The 21372-nt window shown below is 54.8% G+C and overlaps 1 protein-coding gene and 1 long non-coding RNA gene across 9 annotated transcripts in view; one reads left to right on the plus strand and one right to left on the minus strand.

Annotated features, from left to right (window-relative positions):
• Positions 1-350: 350 nt before the first annotated feature.
• Positions 351-3916, minus strand: LOC144219590 (uncharacterized). 2 transcript variants are annotated; one of them, XR_013331469.1, is made up of 4 exons: positions 3804-3916; positions 3028-3148; positions 2151-2884; positions 351-490 (listed from the first exon to the last, which is right to left on the minus strand). It is a non-coding gene; the product is annotated as an uncharacterized LOC144219590 (long non-coding RNA). The 2 variants fall into 2 exon arrangements; XR_013331470.1 differs by lacking the exon at positions 3804-3916 and adding an exon at positions 3709-3772.
• ATP2A3 (ATPase sarcoplasmic/endoplasmic reticulum Ca2+ transporting 3) overlaps positions 3775-21372 on the plus strand; it is a 33741-nt gene continuing 16143 nt past the window's right edge. For 3 of the 7 annotated variants that reach the window (XM_077749604.1, XM_077749606.1, XM_077749609.1), the window contains exons 1-10: positions 3852-3906; positions 13424-13793; positions 15503-15607; positions 15785-15923; positions 16203-16283; positions 16368-16453; positions 18050-18514; positions 19632-19720; positions 19890-19992; positions 21238-21369. In XM_077749604.1, the coding sequence (XP_077605730.1) occupies positions 13482-13793; positions 15503-15607; positions 15785-15923; positions 16203-16283; positions 16368-16453; positions 18050-18514; positions 19632-19720; positions 19890-19992; positions 21238-21369 (1512 nt within the window). In that variant the 5' untranslated portion in view covers positions 3852-3906; positions 13424-13481. Of the gene's footprint in view, positions 3907-13145; positions 13794-15502; positions 15608-15784; positions 15924-16202; positions 16284-16367; positions 16454-18049; positions 18515-19631; positions 19721-19889; positions 19993-21237; positions 21370-21372 lie in introns of those variants that run through there. The other 4 variants (XM_077749607.1, XM_077749608.1, XM_077749610.1 and 1 more) reach the window with 4 other exon arrangements.

Here is a 21372-nt window from a genome sequence, read left to right on the forward strand (position 1 = left end):
TTTAGGGACAGAATAACAATATTTTCCCTAATTTTCTAATAAAAATCCAAGTCAATGGCTCTGGTTTGTTGACTTCTGGTCACATGCTTGTCCTGAACCAATCAGTCTCTATGGCCAGGGAGTTTTAGGTCCCTCCTTGGTTAGAACAGACTCAAAGGCCACCCCTAGATCTAGGCAATGGATCAGTTCTAAGGGGACCACAAGGAATGAGGGAGGAGCAGGGAAGATTCTCATAAAGAAAACCAAGCAAGGAGGATGGATGCTGGGTTTTGTCAATCCTGGAAGTGGGTCATTATTATCTCCCTATATGGCTAAGACTACCTATTCGCCAGACTAATTTCCTCTTCTTTCTTAAATGTATATATTTATTTTTGAGACACAGAGCACACGCGAGTTGGGGAGAGGAGCAGAGGAAGAGAGAATCATAGCAGCCTCTATGCCCAGCGCACGCCCGATGCGGGGTTCCATCCTACGACCCTGGGATCATGACCTGAGAGGAAATCAAGAGCAGACACTTAATCAACTGAGTCACCCAGCCCACCCCCCCTTCTTTCTAAGCACAGCTAGACTACATTTCCCAGCTCCCCCTGTAGTTAGATGTGGTCATGTGACTGAATTCTGATCATTGGAACTTGAGAGAAAATGATGTCCTCACATCTTGGGCTGTCCCATACACTGATCACCACTCCCCTTGCTCTTTCTCCTTTTGCTGGCTGGATGCACATGAGTGTGGTAACCTTAGAACCACATTGGAGATGGCAGAACCACCGAGCAGCAAGAGCCTGGGCCTCAGGAGCACCACCCCACCATGCAGAACACCTGCTTCAGACTTAACATGACCAAGAAACACACTTCATTGATGCTTAAGTCTACACATTTTGGAGTGACCTTGTTACAGTAGTTAGCTTACCCTAATAATTACAGATGAACAAGGTGAGATTCAAGGGGGGTGAAGTGCCTTGCGCTAGGTCACACAGCCTTCAAGAAGCAGAGCCCAGATTCAAAGCTGGGTCTATCTGACTCTAGTTACATATCTGACTCTAGTCACATAGCCATAGTCCTTTGGCTGCAAAGGACAAAAACCTGCTCAAACTGTGACAAATACAGGCAGGTCTGTGAAAAGTGCACGGAATTGTGCCTGTGGGATCTCGGGAAGCCAAGGGCAGAAGTACAATAGAGGCTCTGAGGAACTTGGATGCCATTAGGCAGTCTCCATCTCTGCCTCTCTCTCCCCCTGACACCACATGGTATCTTGTCTCAGTATCTTGCTTTGTGTAAATTTGGTTTTCCCTCTGCTCCCCCACTGCTGTCCTTCACCTGATGTTAATTCTGGCCCTCTAGCTGGAGTCCAAGCCCCTACGGCTCTCTGGATAGAACCTCCGGCTCAACGCTTAAACTGTCAAGAAAGACTGATTGGCTCAGCTCACCTGCCTGTGGCTGAGGGATTCCTGGGTCAGAGCCCTCCCCTGGACACTGTGCTGGGGAGGAGGATTACATGAGCGGCTCAAGCTGCCTCCCACGTGTCCCTCTTCAGCCCCAAACCACAGCTGCGTTAAGACACCCCCCACCTGGACTCTCCCAGACCCCTCTGGCGCCAAATATACCCCTTGGTTCCTCTCCCCACACCAATCTACTGCTCCCTTAGCTCAAGGCTGAACCTCTCTGCCACCCGGCTACTAAAGCCAGAAACTTGGGTAGGACTCCTCACTATCTCTCATCACTGAATCTAATCCATTACTAGGTCCAGTCCATCACAGCCCTGTCTGTCTTGGTTTATTTATACTGCCTCACTTTTTGTCGGGCAGATTGCAGGATCCCTTCAGCCTCTGCTCTTCCCTTCAAAAGCTCCTTCTCTTAATTCTTTTTTTTTTAAAGTTTTTAAGTTTGATACNCTTAATTCTTAAAAAGCCTTCAGTACAAAATCCAAGCCATTATATGGACAATCAAGGTTCTCAGTGTCATAGCTCTGTCTCTCTGACCTACCTTCCTGATCCTGATACTCATGCTCCTTATGATCCGGCCATCCTGAGCGATTGAATCACTGCCCCTGGAACTGAGGTGTCCCACCTTCAATGCTGGCTGTTCTTTTTTTTCTCCTGACTGCAACACCCATTTCTTCATGTGTCTAAGTCCTTCTAACGCAGACTTACCTTTCCCCCATGCTGCACCCTGGTCCCCTCAGGTGAAGTGAGGTAGGCGTGTCTGCTGCCAGAGAGGTGGTAAGTTCTGCCAATCATCTATCTTGCAAGAGTTAGAAAGCTGGGACCAGATGCCAGGACTGAAGTTCTCAGTACATGGCAGCTGGGAGGTGAGGAGGACAGACCTGCCCTTTGGACAGCATGCCTGTGACCACGTCACTTTGGCCACTAGCTGTTTGTCCAAGTGCAGATAAAGCATACACTCACTCTGTGTGTGTGTATGCTCAAGGAGGCATAGTGAAGATCAGACAGAGGACCACAGTTCTATCCTGGCGGGGAGAGATCAGGAGCCAGGGGGTACACACGGTCTGGGTAGGGGTCAGCAACCACGGCCAGGCTGAACGCTTGGCCTTGTGGGTGCAGTTGCAGTATCTGGGCAGGCTTTCTGGCTGCACAGGCACTCACTATAGGGTTTAGGGTTTGAACAGCTGGCTGGGTGGGCTCAAGCTGGAAGCTATGACCTTGTACAGCCAAGGTGGATCCCAGGGGCTGAAGACAGCAGAGGCCAGCCTGGGTGGGGGTTGGGGGGTGGGATGTAAGATGGCGGATGGATGAGACTGTATGGCTCTTAAGCTGAACGGGCTGCCTGGAGTAGACTGCTCTCTGCTCCTCCTCTTGGTGGGGTGAGTGGTTTCTGGCTTCCCACAGCTCGCTTCCCTGACCTGAAACTCCTTCTCTTGGCACACCTAGAGAGGCTGGAACTCAGGGGGTGCTGGAGTGGGGGTTCCTAGGTCCCTCCCCATCCCTGACTCAGGGTCACTCTCTCTGGGGGCCCTGGCCAGAGGCCTCCACCCCAGCCCCTCAGGCCTTTAGGGAGCCCCACCCCTACCTCGACAGTTACATTTCCTGCTGGGGTGAGGGTGTGAGTCTAAGGTAACGAGACTGGTTTTCTTTCTCATATACTGGTTCATTGTTAGAGGTCCGGTTGTACGAGGAACGACCGTGCATCGCTGAACATTTGGAAGAGATAAAAGAAAGCACAGACATCAAAAGAAGAAGTAGTCTCCTTCGTAGCAGTTGCGCTTATTCGCAGGCTTTTGGGTTCTCTCTAGACCCAGGGTCATCCTTTGCATAATTCAAGTTCGGGGATAGGAAGCCATTCTATGGACACTTCCATTTTGCAACCCCCCAGGGCCCAGGAAGGCTCAAAAGAGGGCAGCTCTGAGAATCGTGCTCCGCAACCTCGATGGCGCCGAGAGCCCAGAGGACAGGGGCTGCTGCCCCTCCCGGACACGTTAGGCGCGCTCCCATTCGGAGGCCTCAGTTCCCCCTTCCGCAGAATGGGCGGGCGGCCCAGCCTCCGCGCCCCGGGGCGCTGCGGGGGCGGGGCGGGGAGGCGGCGGACTCCTAGGGCTGCCGGAAGGGGTGTGAGTGCGGGGGCGGGCTCCACGCCGCCCCGCCCCGGGGAGGGAGCCCGGGGCGCTGCATCCTGGCGCTGGCCTCCGCCGCCGCCGCAGCCACTGCCGTCGGGGAAGGTCCCAGCGCGGACATGACCTCGCGCGCCGCTCGCCTGGGCGGGAGCTCCCGGCGCACAGCGCAGTAGTCCCGTAGAGAGGAGGACTCGACGGGACANAAAACCAGGCGGGCGGCATGGAGGCGGCGCACCTGTTCTCGGCCGCCGATGTGTTGCGTCGCTTCTCGGTGACGGTTGAGGGCGGCCTGAGGCCGGAGCAGGTGACTAGCGCGCGGGAGCGCTACGGCCCCAACGGTGAGAGCGCCGGCCTGGCTAGGGAAGCGGGGACTTCACGCGCCAGTCTCAGTTTACTCCCCTGTGCCGCAACGGGGAGCGGTCCTCTCCGGTTCCAACCCTCGCAGGCGGGCCGGAAGCGAGGGCTCCAGAAACTTCTGCAGATGCTCTTGGGGCACTCGGACGGGCTGCGCGGCCACCTTCGCGTGGGGGTGGGGGGCGGGTTCCGGGTTTTGAGACCTGACCTCTGCCTCCCCTTCCTCCAGTGCCAGGGATGTGTCGGGTCCTTACAGGCGTCCCACATCCACTCTCGACCCCATCCACTCCCGCGAGCTTTAATCCACCCCCATCCGCGGTCAGTGCTGGATTCCGGTGCCGCACTGCAACCTGCCTGGTCCCTCACTGCAACCTGCCCGCATTGTGGAAATGCATTCGCCGGCCTCAGCTGCAGAGGATCCAACCGGGGACTCTAAGACCCAGCCTCCCAGGTGGCCCAGAGGGTCTCCCCTGAGGGCTCAATAAACACCCAGAAGGTGCAGCTTGTCAGCTGGCAGCCTCGGCGCCCCCACCCCCACCCCCAGGTCTTCCTCTTTCTGCAACCAAGGCGGATGTGGCTGGCGGGAGGGAGTCGGTGGGGGCTTTGAACTGCAGAGGCGGGAGACCCACCTCCCTGGGGGTGGCAGATTCAAGGCGCTGCTCAGGGAGTTGCCAGCGTGGGCCTTTCCCTCTTGCGTGACCGTGACCGGGAGTGGTGCCTGACCGCCGCTGGCAGGGAGGGAGCCTTCATGCTGTTGCTGTTTGGGTGGAAGTGGTATCATTTCTTCCTAACTTCAAGGAGATTGGGATTCTCCGTCTGTCAAAAGGCACAACAAATACCAGGTGCTATCCAGATGTGGCCCCAGGCACACAGGTGGAAGATGTAGGGGTCCCCTCCCCAAGTCACTTCCAGTCAGGACTTGCCGCCCTCTTCACTCACCCCCAGGGTACTGTGCACAATGTTAGGGATCCAAAAGGAAATGTACCCCCCAGCCCCCAAGTGCAGCCTGGACCCACTTTGTTTTGGGGCTTAGGGCCTCACCCTTTCAGGGATCCCCGCCAGCCAGAGGGGAAGGTGCTCTGGCAGGAGTGTCTCACTGCTCAGAGATGGCCTGAAAATTACAAAGAGCTGTCAGAAAGGGAGCTTTGGGTTTTGTATTCGCTTATGAAAACCACCTCTTATATAAATATTATCTTTCTGGAGCAGAAATCCTTTTCCAAAAAAATTAGTTGCTATATTTAGTTGAGCTGTGGGAGGAACTAGGGAGATAAATATTATTTAATATCCTCCATTAGTGACTTGGCAGGGAGGGTGTCATTGCTGCAAGAGGACAGGGCAGGAGGACCTTTCCCCCGACCCTGGGGTAGGGGTGGGGATGGGGGTCAGGGCAGCAGGCTTGGGGTTCCACGGCCTCTTTTGTGCCACTGTGGCCTCCAACTTGGGAGTCCTGATTCCCAAGGAAGACTGGAGACCCAGCCCCTGGTGCCGCCTCCAGAAGCCCTGTGTGACCCGAGCTTACTTCCCTCATCTTTCTGCTTCTGTATGTTCATTGATCCGGGAGGGGAGAGGCTGCCTGAGAAGGAGGGAGCCTTAGTTCTTCCCCATATTGTTTTGTCTAGCGAGGGGTTTTGGGGTGACTAGGCCACTGAGCCTCTGTGTGAAGTGATGGATAAGGATGTTGGTGTGGTGTGTAGGCCCACAAAGAGGTGGATGTGCATTTGGGGGGTGGTAAGTAGGAAAAGTTGGGGGGCACTGATGCGGTCCCTGGTTCCGTTGTGCTTTGATGGTAGTAATAATAAAAGTTAACGTTCACTGAGCACTTACTACGTGCCAGACACTGTTCTTAGCACTTTTCATTTCTTATATCTTCCCCAACACAATCCTGTGAAAAGAGCTGTTGTCATTCCCATTTTACACAGGAGGTAACTGAGTCACCACGAAGTTAGACAGCTTGCCCAAGGTCACATAATACGTAGTGGAGCTGGTCCTGGGTACCTGTCCCTCTCTGGCCTTGCTTTTCCTGTCTGTATGAGGGAGTCACTGGTTCTACAGGCTTTGGCCTGTGGTGGTGGCTGTGCTAGGAGGTGGTTCAGTTAGGCAGGAGCCATCCCAGCCCTGCCCCCAGCCCTCCCAGGGCCCTAGAGATCCCTCAGAGCACTGATTGGCTTCCTCCTCAGGAAGCATTCCAGGGCTCTGCAAGTCCTCAGGTTAGGAGAGGGGAGCCGGCTGCCCCTCCCTGCATCGCTCTCTCCAGCAGCCCCAGCTGAGGAGGCAGCCGTGTCCTGCGGTTGCTGTGGGAACCTGGGAGGTCTTTCCCTCTTGGGTGACCTGGAGTGGTATCTACCCGTCTCTGGGGCTGGGCTGACAGAGTTTTGAACCTTAGCCCTGTCCCTTTATAGCTGTGTAATCCTGGATAAGCTACTTTTCCTCTCTGTGCCTTGGTTTCTTCATAAGTGAGGCTACAATAGGATCTGTGTCATAGAGTTGCTTGCAAGTGTTTGTGTCCACCAAGCCATCCCTCCTGGTAGTCGAAGAGTCTGGCCAGGATCCAGGTCAGCTGGGTGGTGGGGTGGGCCACACCTACAGGTGGAGGGAAACACCCTGGGGACAAGTGTCCTCCCCACCCCAGGAGTCTGTGCACCTGCAAGGTCGTTAGTGCTGGAAACCACAAGGAAGTCATTTGCTTACGTCCTGAAGTTTGCAAATTCTGCTGGTGGAGGGAGGACAGGAGGCTGGGAAGCAGAGGCTGGGGATCCTGTCCTCCTCCCTTCTCTTCCTCCTCCCTCCTCAGAGCTGGGGGATGGGGCCTCGGCAGTGCTGGCAGCGAGTATGCGAGTATGCCGGCTGAGAATGCCCCATACACACAGAACACGCCTCTCCCAACCCCAGTGAATATATGTGTCATCTGAAATGCCAACAGGGCAGTGAGCAGGAGGCCCCTGGCCCAGCGCCCCTCGTGAGCGTGCCCTTCCCAGCAGGTCCCAGAGGTGCCCAGGGCTTCTTAGCCTTGGTGGAGAGCGGGGGGAGGCTTTCTGCATCCTTTCAGTTTATTTTTGGAATAAAAATGTGCACTCAGTACAACATTCTAAGGGTACAAAAGGTATACAGGAAAGTTTCCCCAGACCTGTCCCCAATTGCACACTATTCCCAGTGTCTTGTGTCTCCTTCCCAAGGTATGCTGTGTACATACTCATTTGGGTCTGTGATCTATGATCTTTTGTTATATGAAAGGGAGTGGATTGTGAGGGCTGTTGTGTCCCTGCTTCCTGCGTGTTCATCACTCTTGGAGATGGTGCCTCGGGGAGCATCCTCGGGCTTCTGGTAGCTATGCAGGGTTTCATGTGCCTGGTCCGGTATTTCTTCACTAGGCTTCTGGAGGGCTCTTGGATTGCTCGTAGCCTCTCCCAGCACACGGTACAAGGCATATTCTTGTCCCGACATCACTTCACGCACTTAATATTGCTAAAAGATAAATTCCTAGAAGCGGAGTGGCTGGGTCAAACGGCATGTATATTTTACATTTTGACAGCTGTTGCTAAATTGTTCTCTCTAAAGTTGCACCCATTGGCCTGCCGGTTTCCTCACCCCTGCATCATTGCTGTGCATTACCAGACAGTTTGATCTGTGCCAATCTGATGGAAAAGTGTCCTCTCACAGTTTTGGTTTGCATTTCTCTGTTTACCGGTCATGTTGGGCATTTTTCCATGTATTTGGGAGGCATTTGATTTTCTTGTGTCCGTGAACGGGCTGCCAGTCACCTTTGCTGGACATGAGCCAACACAAGAGGCAAGACCGTGTTGGGCGTGTCATACCATGTGGGCCAAGACCTGAGGGCCCCGGGGAGCCCAGGGGTGTAGGAGTCGGGCAAGATCCCAGAAAGTCTGGGGTGGTTCCTGTTCAGTGGAGCTGGGGAAAGGGCTCCAACAGGAACTGGAGCCTTCCATCTGTGCCGTGGGTACAACAGCCCCAGAGCTGCAGGTGGGAGGGGTGGCTGGATTTAGATAACTGCCAGTTGTGTCTGGGCTGTGGCCTTATCTCCTGCCTTCAGTCGTGGTCCAGGTTGGCTGCTGGAACTCAGGAAACCCCTATGCATAGCCCTAGGAAACTTGTCCAGGGGGAGTGGGGCTGGGAAGGAGGAGGGGGTGAGGTCTGAGCGGTCCACCTTGCTGGAGGACTTGTCCTTCCTGGGCCTCAGTGCCCTCCTCAGGACAGAAATGAGATCCTGAGCTCCCCTGAAGGCCTTGCAGGGTGAGAAATGATTCTTGGATCTGAGGAAAGTGTGGTTTGCCTCAGGCATGGGAAGTTCCAGATCTGTTAGGTTCCACCCTAGATGGCCATCCTGGGCAGCCTTGGCACTCCCCCCTCCCCCCCCCCCCCCAANAGGACCAAGTCTGTCCACAGCACAGCTGGCACACAGATGTTAGCAAACCCTTTGCCAGGGGTTTCTCCTGCCAGATCAGCCAGGTAGTCTGTAAGCCTCTGCCCTGAGGGAGCTGTTTTCCAAGGTCCCCTGGAGAGCAGAGCCCCTTCTACATAGGTCCTAGAGACCCGGACGGGGCCAGGTGAGCCGGTACGGTCTGCCCAGTGAGGGCCTCTCCCTGATTCTGCAAGTGATAGCTTAATTGCTCTGTAAACTTACTTTTGAGGAAGACCTTGGTGAGCTCTGGCCTCTCCAGGCTGGAGGGAACCATTTAGAAGCTGAAATACCAGTTTCCAGTTTTGAGATGAGAAAAAGTCGAGAAGGAAGATCAGGGGAGTGGGTGATGCATGCAGCCTGGGGTAGCCTTGGCTCTGTACCCCACTTCTCCTGGGCTCCAGGCTGTGGGCCCAGGGTCTTGACATGAACAATGGGGCAACTGAGTAAACAATTCTGTGAGGCTCTTTATGGACCCAGGGATGACTCATTCCCTCCCCGCCCTGGAAGGGCTCCCGTCAGGGGCGGGTAGCCGCAATACTGATGACTGGTAAGAGAAGAGTGGAGGGATGGGTGGAAGGGCTTTTCCAGGAAGGCTTCCTGAAAGGCTGGGGTTCAGTTGAGGAGCTGAGGAAAGGTACTCTGCACAGAAGGCATGGCCCAAGCAAAACCTTGAAGAGGAAAAGCTTTAGCAAAACCAGGGAAGGTAGTGGCAATTCTAAGGCATCTCACTTGGCTGGCAGATGTCCAGGGTATAGGAGGATTCTTGCAGGTCAGGTTGGGGCAGATCTAGGAAGGCCCTGAAGGCCATGCTAAGGTTGGTCTTTATTCCACAGGCTAAGGAGAGCCACTGTTGGTCTGTGAACAGGGCAGAGGCAGGGTCATTCACTCATTTCCAAATCTTTATTGAGCACCTACTATGTGCCAGGCACTGCATGAGGTGCTAAAGACAGTGTACTTGGGGGCGCCTGGGTGGCTCAGTCAATTAAATGTCCGACTTCGGCTCAGGTCATGATCTCCCTGTTCGTGGGTTCGAGCCCCACTCACTTCGGGCTCTGTGCTGACTGCCGGCTCGGAGCCTGGAACCTGCTTCAGATTCTGTGTCTCCCTCTCTCTTTGACCCTCCCCTGCTCACACTGTCTCTCTCTCTCTCTCTCTCTCTCTCTCTCTCGTAAATAAAACATTAAAAAGAAAAAAAAAGACCATGTACTTGATAAAGTGCTACTGGCATGGAGCTTACATTTTAATAACTAATATTATAGCTAATATTTATCAAGCATTTACCATGTGCTGTGCATTTATTTAATCTTCACAGTGACTTAAGTAGTAGTTAGTATTACTATCCCCATTTTGCAGATGGGGAACTGAAGCACAGAGATGGTTAATTGACTCGTCCATAGCCGAAGAACTATCAAGAGGCAGAGCAAGACTTGAACTTAGTCCTTGGGACCAGGCTCCTTGCTCCAAGCCATGAAGCTTCTCTGATCATATACTCCTTTCTGTAGCCCCCCCAGCCCCCCAGGACCCACAGGCTAACTTCCAGACCCCTTCAGGCCAGCCCTGCATTGGGCATCTAGGGGCAGGGGCCAGCTCACTGACAGTAAAGACCCATGGAAGGGGTTGGCTGGGAGAGTTCACCATGTGAAGGTCCAGAGGTACACTATTTCGGAAGAATAGTGGGGGATTGCGTGCCACTGGGCTGGCCTGGCTGCAATGTGGGAGGGAATAGCACTTCCTGTTACTGTCTCTGGCTCTGCAGCAGGCTGAATGGCACCAAGAGGTGGGCAGGGCTGGGGCATTCTCCCCATTTAACAAATATGGCACCTGACCCTGTTGAGGGATCAGCCCACCACCCCTCCACATGCAGCCTGAGGATAGCAAGGGGGAACCAGCATCTTCCAGGGATGCCTGGGGGGAGGCTGGGACAGCGCTTTCCCAGCCCTGGGTTCCCTCCATGTTCCTGGGACCTGGTCATATGAAGGGACAACCCCAGGCTTGTCTGCAGTCTTGGCAGGAAAGGAGTTTAAAGCAGACCAGGCCTGAGCAGACAGAGTCTAGTAACCCACCAAACACCACCTTTGTGAGGTGAGCGGAGCCTTTGTGGGCAGGGACGATTCACAACGGAGGGGTGAGCTAGTCGATGGAATGAGGGTATCCAGCCTAACAGTCAGGACACAGGATGCCAAGTTTTCTCAGGTGACTTTGGCGAGGGAAGGCAGCACTACAGGGGTGGGAAGGCAGAGCTGCTTAGGAGTTAGTGCAGGAGGTGCCGAGCAGGGGGTCAAGAGCCAGACTACCTGAGGTTAAAATTTTTTTGGTTTTTTATTTTCGAGAGACAGAGGGTGTGTGAGCAGGGGAGGGGCAGAAAGAGAGAGGGAGACAGAATCCAAAGCAGGCTCCAGGCTCTGAGCTGTCAGCACAGAGCCTGACGTGGGGATCGAACTCACAAACGGTGAGATCATGACCAGAACCGAAGATGGATGTTTACCGGACTGAGCCACCCAGGTGCCCCTGGACTACCTAAGTTTAAAGCTGCCACTTCGCAGCTCTATGACCATATAGTAGTCATTCAACCCCTCTGTGCTTCAGTTATCTACTCTGTAAAATGGGAATGATAATTGTATCTTCCTTCTCGGGTTGTTCGAAAATCACAAGAGTGTTAATGCCCAAGGGGATGCATGGCATGTGGCACACCCAGCACTAACAATTCTGCTATAATTATTCAGTCTGTGGATACCTTCTTGTATGCTCGGCATGTGGTACCCACCCCATTCACCTCTGGAGATACTGTAGGTAAAGTACTTGGCACACTGCTTGGTACATAGTAGGTGCTCAGCAAACGTGGCTCTTATTGATGTTAATAATGACAATGATCCTCCCAGCAGCCCTTCAAGGTGGGAGTGGGTACCCCATCTTCCAAAGAGGTTGAGGATCCCACAGGGAGGCAGCTGCTCAGGCAAGACTAGAAGCATGGGCATTGCATGTGGGGGGATGGGCAGGACATTCTGTGACCTCATGGCTGGCTGAGCCTCCCCCAAGGGCAGTGGGTAGGTTAGAAGGGGAACCTTGTGGGAGAGGCCAGGTCTGGGGAGAAGGGGGTGTTTGTCTGGATGGGCTAGGTTATGCTGCAGTAACAAACCCCATATCTCAGTGGCTTAAAACACTACAGGTCATTTCTTGCTCACGCTGTACATCTGTATGTCAGTGACAGGTTATCTGGGGGCTTTGTGTGTCCTGTACTCTGTGATCCTGACTCCCAGAGCAGACGCCATCTCACAGGTTGCTGCTAGCAGAGGGACAAGGAGCTTTGGATCTTCACGGTCCACTGCTATAGCCACTCGCCTTGTTTGGCTATTTAAATTTAAATGAATGAAAATTATGTAAAATTTAAAATTCAGCTACTCAGTCACACTAGCCACATTCCCAGTGATCAAGAGCTACCTGTGGTTAGTGGCTAATGTATGGGACAGTGCGGCTAGAGGACACTTCCGTCATCACAGAAAGTTCCACTAGACAGTGGCGTTCTAAATCAAGAGTCTCCTGCCACCAGTTTAATGCTCCTTCTCAGAACTAACATGCAGCCTTCTTTCTGTAAGTTGCACAAGGGCCAGGAAGTGCGGTCATACTATGTGCTAACTAGGTGGGAGAGAATCAGAAGTGTTTGGGGAACAAATGACCACCAAAGAGTGGATCCCTAGTTGGATGTTGGGTCACAGAGCAGAACAGGAGGACTTGACAGACGACTGAGGCAGGGAGAGGGCAGCTTAGGGGGAACTCGAGCTGGTACGTGTGCCCCATGACATGCCTCCCAACCCCATGCCTTGACCCTGCCCAGGAACAATGGTGGCCTCAGGGCTACATGCCTGACAGAGGGAGGGGTTTGGGAGTCTCCTGAGGGCACAGCAGAAGCAGGCTGATGTGTGCCGTGAGGTTGGAAATGTTCTGGGCTGAGGCTGGGCCATGGCAGAGACGACCTCTGAAGGACCCTGCTGGATTGGAGAATTGGCCCAAAAAACCAGGCCTGGCCCTCCCCCTGCCTTTCCTGTTCGCTTCAGCTAAATAGATCAGAAGGAAAAAGTCTGTTTGATTTTAATCTCGACGCAGGACACTGGAGATTACATTTTCCACGGAAAATGTCAGCCGTTGCCTAAAATAGGACTAGGGAGAAAATGCTAGAAAATATATTTTTAGGTTATATGTTTTCCTCCTGGATTTCTGCAGCCCAGTGGGCTGCTGGATACTCTCCATAGTTCAACGTCCAGGTGCCCCGGATCCTCGGACCAGGTGGGCTGAGGCGAGGGCTCCCACGGGGAAAGGTTTGCACTCAAAACAGGTGGACAGCGACAAGGACCTGGGCCACAAAGGAGGAAGAGGAAGAGACAGCCAGCCTAGGGTAGAGCCTCCGAGTCCTTTCTTCATGGAGCTTGCCCAGAGTCGTGGATTTGGGAGGGAACAAGGGACGACTCAGGGTTATGCACTGCCTGGGGTGCTGGCTGCTGAGATTGTGTCCAAGGGAACCCCCTGTAGAGTGGGACCAAGCAGGCTGGCTGTGCTATAGATCTCATGCCAGTGCTGCCGGAGGAGCGGGTGGGTCAGAAATAGCCTGAGCTAAAATCAAGTAAAATTTTAAATTTTACTTAATTTTATTCATTTACATTTGAGGGAGGGGCTACCTTGCCATTGGCGAGGGGGACACTGAATGGGATCGGGCATCCATCTGAGAAGGAGCAGTGCAGGGGAGATGGTGACATTGGGGGTCCCTTCTCTTCAACAGTTTGTTTGGTTTCTCTGTGCAGCAGAGGAGGGTCTAGAAGGGCCCTCCTGGCTCTGATCTTGTCCCAGCGTCGGCCATGCCATAGCAGATCTTCCTCAACCAGAGTAGGGTGAAGCAAGGGGAGGAATGGAAGCCTCTGCACTCAGATCATCCACTCTGTGACCTCAGAGAGCTGTGGGGGCATGGCTCAACCATCATGGTGGTCTGGGCAGGCAGAGTGGGGAGGGATTGCCGAGACTCCTCCATAGCCGCACTGCATAACCGAATTGTCTCTTATCTCCTCCCCGCTCCTGTGACTGCCTGGATCCTACAGAGCTCCCAACTGAGGAAGGTAAGGCTGGGGCCAGGGTGGCCTGAGAGGCCACCAGGTGATGTCCTTGGGCCATTCACTGTCAGGTTGTGTCCTTCCCTCTCCCCAACAGAGAGATACTGTGCTGAGCACCCCAGTATCACCCACCTGTGCCTCTAGGGCCTCAGGCTCTCAGCCTTTGAATGGTAGGGAGGGAGTGGGCCAGATGGTTTCTGAGGCGGTCTCAGCTCTGAATGGGGGCGAGTCACTGGGTAAGGGACCCAGGCTTCACATAGTGCTCCGGTTCTCAGGGAAGTCCCTGTGGGAGCTGGTGCTGGAGCAGTTTGAAGACCTGCTGGTGCGCATCCTGCTGTTGGCTGCCCTGGTCTCCTTCGTAAGTAAGGCCCCCATCCCACAGCATCAGTCTGCCCGGAAGGGAAAGCCAGGTTGGGGCAGTGCTCAGAGGCCCAGGCTCTGAATCACAGGTCTGTCCTCTCAGCTATGGCCATCCCTGGACCCCTACACACCTCTGGCCTTGATCACACTTCAGCTTCCCTCAGTGCCTGCCTGCCTCCCAGTCCCCCAAACACTGGACTCCTGCCTCCCATTTGTCCCCTTCCACTCTGGTGGTCCGAGTGAGCTTTCAGAAGCAGAGGTCTCCCTGTTTTGCAGCAAGGTTTCTCAGCCTCTGCACTATCGACATATTGAACCAGATAATTCTTTGTTATGGGGGCTGTCCTGTGCACTGGAGAGTATTTAGCAGCATCCCTGACCTCTCCCCACCAGAAGCCAGTGGGACTCCCCAGTTGCGACAATCAAATGTCTCTAGGGGTGCCTAAGTGGCCCGATTGGTTAAATGTCTGACTCTTGTATTCAGCTCCAAGTCATGATGTCATGGGTTTGCGGGATCAAGCCCCACATTGGGCTCTGTGCTGACAGCACGGAGCCTGTTTGGAATTCTTTCTCTCCCGTCCCCGCCTCTCCCTCCTCACGCGCACACATGAGTGCTCACATGCAGTCTCTGTCTCTCAAATAAATAAAACATTAAAAAAAAAGTCTCCAGGTGTTGCCAAATTATCCCTGGTGGAGAGCCCTTTCTGTGGTTCCCAGTGCCCCATAGAAGACTTTGGGCCTTAACCTCTTACAGCTTCTCTGTAACTGCTTCTCCCTTTACTCCTCCTCCATTTTCATTGCCTGAAACCCTCCTGGACCCATAGGGCCAGGGGTCCAGGGTGCTGCTGTGGGGATGGGGGGACAGCGATTGTCACTGCTGGCTGAGCAGCAGAAACGCAAGGGTAACGCAGGGAAATGCCCCCCTCCCCCGCCGGGAGTGGACATGGTTCTAGCCCTTGGCCCTGTGGCCGGCAGTGCCTGGGAGGAGGCCACGTAGGTAATGTGGAGTGCGCATGGCAGTGGCCCGGCGGCTGTATGTGGCCTTCCTGGCAGCCGTGCCTGCGGAACCTGAGGATTCCTACAGATAGCACAACCCTATCCTTGCAGGGGCCTACAGCAGCTTAGCCGAAAGGGGGCTGGGACCCCTCCACGGTCAGACGGACACACTGAGACCCGTGGAGGGGAGCGACATTATCCACTCGGGCCACGCCACAGGAATGGGACTTTACCCGGGCCTTCTGCCTCCAGGCCTGGCCCTGACTGGAATTATGCCTCTCTGGCCAGTGGACTTCAGGCGTGACCTGCAGCGACATCTCCGGGGTTTGTTCACACATAGACTGTGGGGGCCTCACCCCACAGTTCCTGACTCAGGAGGACTGAGACGGACCCTGAGACTTGCATTTCTAACAAGTTCCCGGATGCTGCTGTCGCCGTCAGTCTGGCGTCATGCTCGGAGAACCACGGCTGGGCAGGCTGGCAGCTGTATAGCCGCCCCTTGTCCTGAAGGTTGGCTGCGTGCACTGTGGGCCATGGAGTGCAGTCACTGAGTGCAGGAGCTGAGGGCCTTAGAGCAGCCCTCCCAGCCCAGGGCACCCTGGGGGTATCTCTCCCAAAGCAGGAGAGCAGCCAGGAGATCCAGGGTGTGAAGGAAACGGTGAGCAGACCCTTGGCGCGCAGTGTAGCCCCAACTCACTACCCCCCACTCTGCAGGTCCTGGCCTGGTTTGAGGAGGGCGAGGAGACCACAACAGCCTTCGTGGAGCCCCTGGTCATCATTCTGATCCTCGTGGCCAATGCCATCGTGGGCGTATGGCAGGTGGGAGGCAGAGGGGGGCTGGACTCTGGGGTGTCCCGGCTGCTGGATGTGACCGTGTTAGAGTCCTGCAGGTCCTTCTGCTTCTAGGTCTACCCCAGGCCCCAAGGGTGTCCTTGCAAGGGGTCAGCCAGCTAGGGCCAGTGGGGATGGACCACCTACCTGCCTCGTGTTCTGCAGGAACGCAACGCTGAGAGTGCCATTGAGGCCCTGAAGGAGTATGAGCCTGAGATGGGTAAGGTGATCCGCTCAGACCGCAAGGGCGTGCAGAGGGTCCGTGCCCGGGACATTGTCCCTGGAGACATCGTGGAGGTAGCAGGTACATTGGGGGCCTCTCTTCATTATGTGATGCCGGCGAGCCCATCCCTCTCTGGATCCCCATCTTTCTGGCGTGTACACAGAGCGGGGTGGCTGTTGGATCCTTCTGGAATTCTTTGGCCAAAACCCTGTTGGACAGATAGGGAGATTGTAGGCCAGGGAGCAGCACCTATCTCAGGGATCACAGCTCAGGCCCTCGCTGCTCAGCCCGAGCCTTGGTCCCTGGCTTTGCTGGGGGGGTGGTGCCCAAGGCCACACTCAGCCAGCCCTCTCCCCACAGTGGGAGACAAGGTGCCCGCTGACCTCCGCCTCATCGAGATCAAGTCCACCACCCTGAGAGTGGACCAGTCCATCTTGACAGGTAAGGGCTGGAGCTGAGCAGGGGATAGTTCAGCAGATGGGGGTGTCTTCACCTAGGGCTTCTTATTTCTCATTCCACAACCAGGTGAATCCGTGTCTGTGACCAAACACACAGACGTTATCCTGGATCCCAGAGCTGTGAACCAGGACAAGAAGAACATGCTGTTCTCTGTAAGTCCCTGGGATGGCTTGGGCCTTCGTTTGGACACTGATTATAAAAACAGTAACATTTAGATGAATTGGCTAAAGCCCTACAAAAAGAACCTCATCGATTACTGACAATATGTACAAATTTATAGTAGTAGTAGCTCGTGTTTACCGAAGGCTGTGTGCCTGGCACTGTTATAAGCCCTCTATGTGTATTCACTCTTCACACTGCTTTTGAAATGAGTACTCTTGTTCTTCGCGTTTCCAGCAAGGAAACAGGCACAGACAAGGTAAGTAAACTGCTGAAGGTCACACATCCAGTGAATGGCAAAGCTGGGATGTGGACTTAGACACTCTGAGTCCAGAGCTTTTCCTCTTACCTGGTAGGCTTTATCCTGCCTTAGCCTGTAGAGGGACAGAGCTAGCCTATAATCACTCAGTGTAGACTCCTCTAGAGAGAAGATGGGTGCCGCAGTGGTGGAGGACGGCAGAAACAGTTCATCTCTCAGATGGGAAAAGTGACCCCCTAAGGCAAGATGCCAGGGTCCAGTGGCTCTTTTCAGCGAGAGTGGCGGGTTCAGCCATGGCGGTAATGATATGTCCCTGTGGCCCCAGAGGTACTTAACCAGTGATGGTTACAGGCTGCCCAGAAATAGCCAGAGGCTGAACACGGAAACCATGATAGGTCAGGCCATTTGGCCATGTCCCAGGGCATCAAGTAATAAGGGTAGAAATCATCCCCAGAAGTGATCAGAAAAGGAGAATGCAATATTGGCTCAGAGTTCTTCTTAAGAATCGCCTGCCTAGATGCCTGGGAGCCTTGGACAGGCCGCTTCGAAGTGGGGAGGGACTCTGCAAGGCAGCCTCCAGCATCAGCAGCTGTCCCTAAGCAGCTTTCTAAGGTGCCTGCTCTGCCTAACTGTAGGTCATTTCCTTAGCCCAGGGGCCTGCAAGTTGTGGAGTTGGGGGATGGGAGAGTGGGTGCTGCATTGCTCAGGATGGGAGACAAGACACGGAGGTTGCCCCTGATACCTACCGTTTCTCCAGCCTCAGCACAGGGCACCTGTCTGAAGGGGTACTGGGTTATTAGCCTCTTCAGAGCAGCATCTTTGTTGGACCATTTTATAAAAGAGGGCACAGAAGCTCCAGGCTAGCTAGCCTTCACATCAGGACTTAAGGGTTTTACCAGCGCCCTGAGAGTGGATGGACTTAAACTCCTTTTCTGGATTCTTCTGGAAATACTTACAGATTACTTACCCAGGATCACAGTCGGCTTTGGTGCTCCTACATGGCCACATTGGTCTTTTATGAATCGCATTTTGATGGATGGTATTGTGCTGTGCTGGTTGATGATATTGTCAATATTGGCCTGGTGCTTCCCCGTGCTAGGCGCTTGGGACAAGGTGCTGAATCGAGTCCTTGCCTTTACAGAGCTGACACTGTCATGAGGATGACAGCGATATCTTGGTACTATATAGCTGCATAAGTCTGGGAGCACTAAGTGCACGGAGAAAAAAAGCCAAATAGAGGGATAAGAACCTTGCCCCAGCCTGAAGGAGTCAGGGGTCCTGGGCCCTAACCGGGGTGCTAAGCAGCCCTTCTTGTCTGTCCCTTGGCCAGGGTACCAACATCGCATCGGGCAAGGCACTGGGGGTGGCGGTGGCCACAGGCCTGCGCACAGAGCTGGGTAAGATCCGCAGCCAGATGGCGGCAGTGGAGCCAGAGCGGACACCACTGCAGCAAAAGCTGGACGAGTTTGGGCGGCAGCTGTCCCGTGCCATCTCTGTGATCTGTGTGGCCGTGTGGGTCATCAATATCAGCCACTTCGCTGACCCAGCCCATGGTGGCTCGTGGCTCCGTGGTGCCGTCTACTACTTCAAGATTGCTGTGGCCCTCGCTGTGGCTGCCATCCCTGAGGGCCTCCCAGCTGTCATCACTACATGCCTGGCTCTGGGCACACGGCGCATGGCACGCAAGAATGCCATTGTGCGGAGCCTGCCCTCTGTGGAGACCTTGGGCTGCACCTCGGTCATCTGCTCCGACAAGACAGGCACCCTCACCACCAATCAGATGTCCGTGTGCCGGGTGAGTGGCTGAGCCAGCTGGGGGCCCCGCCGGTGTTGCTGGGTGGTGCTCAGCTGGCTGAATCCCTCTTTGGGCTGCCCCCTGACTGCTCTTTGGCACTGGATGGAGGAGAGAGCCTGTGGGCTGCCCCACGGTGGGGAGCAGATCCAGGTGTTCATGGGGCAGAGCAGCAAAGTCTGGCTGGACACGTGTCACTGTGGCAGGTCATTGCCTATCTATGAAGCTCAGTTTCTTCATCTGCAGTTTGGGTTTGCAAGCTGTGGTAGACAACCCTAAAGTACATGGGAAAGGGTCAAGTACAGCCTTGGCATATGAGCCAGGTTGTTTCATGCTCTACTGTGACTCTGCGGTCAGCGCCTGTCATCAGATATGCCAGCTCCAGTGACCTGGGAAGGGCCAGGGCAGGAATTATTCATTTCCTGGCACTCAGTCCCAGATCCTGGGCCTGCTGTCTGCATGCTCCAAGGATTCTGGCTGAGACTCCAGTAGGCCCACAGGGCAGAGGGGTGAGTGGGGTAATGGTGAAGGTTGTGGGTTTCCCACCCCTCTCAGATTCTCCCATCCCCCTTCTCCCACCTCTGCTCCATAATCTGCCCACTGGGAAACTCAGGCTCTATATCTGAGACCTTGAAGCCCATCAGAGGTTGCCACAGGAGAAGGGGCACCAGCAAGCTTTACATCCTGAGGCCCCTGACCTTTAAAATCTCTATTAGGATTTCATTTGAATGGAGGGTTCCTTAACTGAAATAAAGATTTGGAAAACACACTGTGGGGAAGTGGTGGAGGCTGTACATGCTGGACAGGAAGCTGAGAAACGACTTCTCAAGAGCTATGCTGGGTGGAGGGCTGCCCCTAGGAGCAGGGAGGAGAGCTCAAAGGAAGGGACGTTTATTGGGCATCTACTGGGTGCTGAGCTGGCCAATGGCTTGGGAATGTCCAGCAAGGCGGTTGCCAGAAAGCAAGAGCTCTCCCTGGCAGAGCTGGCTAACAGACAAGAAAATGGGCTGCCCTGGGAGGTGTGAACCTGGGTTCACCCTGGTGTCAGGCTTTATTCAGACTGGCTGCCCGAGGAGAAGAGAGGTAAGAGCTTGCCTGAGCATGCTTCTGTGCTCCCCAGATGTTCGTGGTAGCTGAGGCCCAAGCAAGCTCCTGCCGTTTGCACGAGTTCACCATCTCGGGTACCACTTATGCCCCGGAGGGCGAAGTGTGAGTGCTGGGCTGATGGGCAAGGGAGAGCTGGTGGGCGTGGTGTCCTGGGGGGCCGGGCTAATCCGGAGAGTGGTCAGCAGGCGGGGCTTCCTGGGGACGGGATCAGAGGCAGCGTGGCTCCCAGGGACTGGGCCAAATGTCCTGGTACTGAGACCCAGTCCCACAGGAGGCAGGCGGAGCAGCTTGTGCGCTGTGGGCAGTTCGATGGTCTGGTGGAGCTGGCGACAATCTGTGCCCTGTGCAATGACTCAGCGCTGGATTACAATGAGGTGGGCCCCGGCTCCCTTTCGTGACGTCACTAGCATCCAGGTGCCCAGAACAGCTGCTTCTCTAGGAGTCTCAGAAATCCCAGGGTTGGGAGTGCCTTTCCCTTTGGAGTGCCACTCCCCAGGGGCACTGCCATCCCTGCACAACCCCTACTCCCAATCCTTCCTCAGACTGGCTTTAGAACCAGTGCCCTAAGTGCCTGAGGGCTCTTGGACTCTGGGGGACTGTAATGTAAGGGACTGTAGTGCCAGGGTGCCTAGAGGAAGAAATTTGGGAGGCAGGACTAGGAAGGGTCTTTAAAGTAGAAGGCACAGACCAGAAAAGGCCCACAGGTCATAACAGCCTGATGTGATGTACGCATTGAATGCCCTGGAGTGCAGCTGGAGGAGAAGGATGGAACGTGCAGGAAGATACTCCTGCCTGAGGGAAGGACTTGACCACACCAAGTCAGGTCCCATTACAAGCTGAGGACAGTAGAGAGTCCCAAAGGGTTTTGAGCAGGGGAATGATACGGTCCGATTTGCATTTACAAAAGATCCAGCTTCTATCAGAAGGATGGAACAGATAGGGCAAGACTGGATTCCGGAAGTCTTGTGTGGTCCTCCAGCTCAGAGAGATGCTGGCTGGGGCTTCGGGGAAATGGGAGAGGGCATAGGTTGGAGACAGATTTACGAACCCAAAATCCTGGGACTTGGTGACTGGTTAGGTGAAAGCGTGGGAGGAGAACTCCTGGCTGGTGTCCTGGCTGCGACTGTCGCTGGAGTGGCAAATGTAGGGAGAAGCAGAGATGCTCTGAGGGTCCGTAAGGAACCAAGTCCAACCGGCAGCTTGTTGTTCAGGTGAAAGATCACCACCAGGCTGGGCACTGGAAGTCAAGCACATGAAAGGTGGGGGGAGCAGGGAGCGTAGGAGGCCTCGGGGAGAGAAGATGGGAGGGAAGAAGCAGAGGCCGGACAGCAGGGTTTATACAGAAGAACCTGGGGAAGGAGGCTGAGAAGGAGCATGCAGAAAGTCAAGTGGATGGCAGGGAGGATACATGTTCCCTGATGTCAGGGGAGGAGCAGAAGGGAAGGGAAGCGTCAGTGCCCGATGCCACCCAGACCTCACGTCACCTGGGCTGGGAAGGGCCCACGGGCCTGATGCAAAGGAGGTTAAAGGTGACTGGCAAAGGGAGCTCTAGGGGTCAGGGAGTGAGTGGGAGGTGAGGCTTTCTTGCTCTTCACGCCCTGTACTCTGGGCCCCACCAGGCTAAGGGCGTATATGAGAAGGTGGGAGAGGCCACAGAGACGGCCCTGACTTGCCTGGTGGAGAAAATGAACGTGTTTGACACCAACCTTGAGGCCCTGTCCCAGGTGGAACGAGCCAGTGCTTGCAATGCGGTG

Source organism: Crocuta crocuta, unplaced genomic scaffold (assembly GCF_008692635.1).
Source record: "Crocuta crocuta isolate KB4526 unplaced genomic scaffold, BGI_CrCroc_1.0 scaffold149, whole genome shotgun sequence".
NCBI lineage: Eukaryota > Metazoa > Chordata > Mammalia > Carnivora > Hyaenidae > Crocuta > Crocuta crocuta.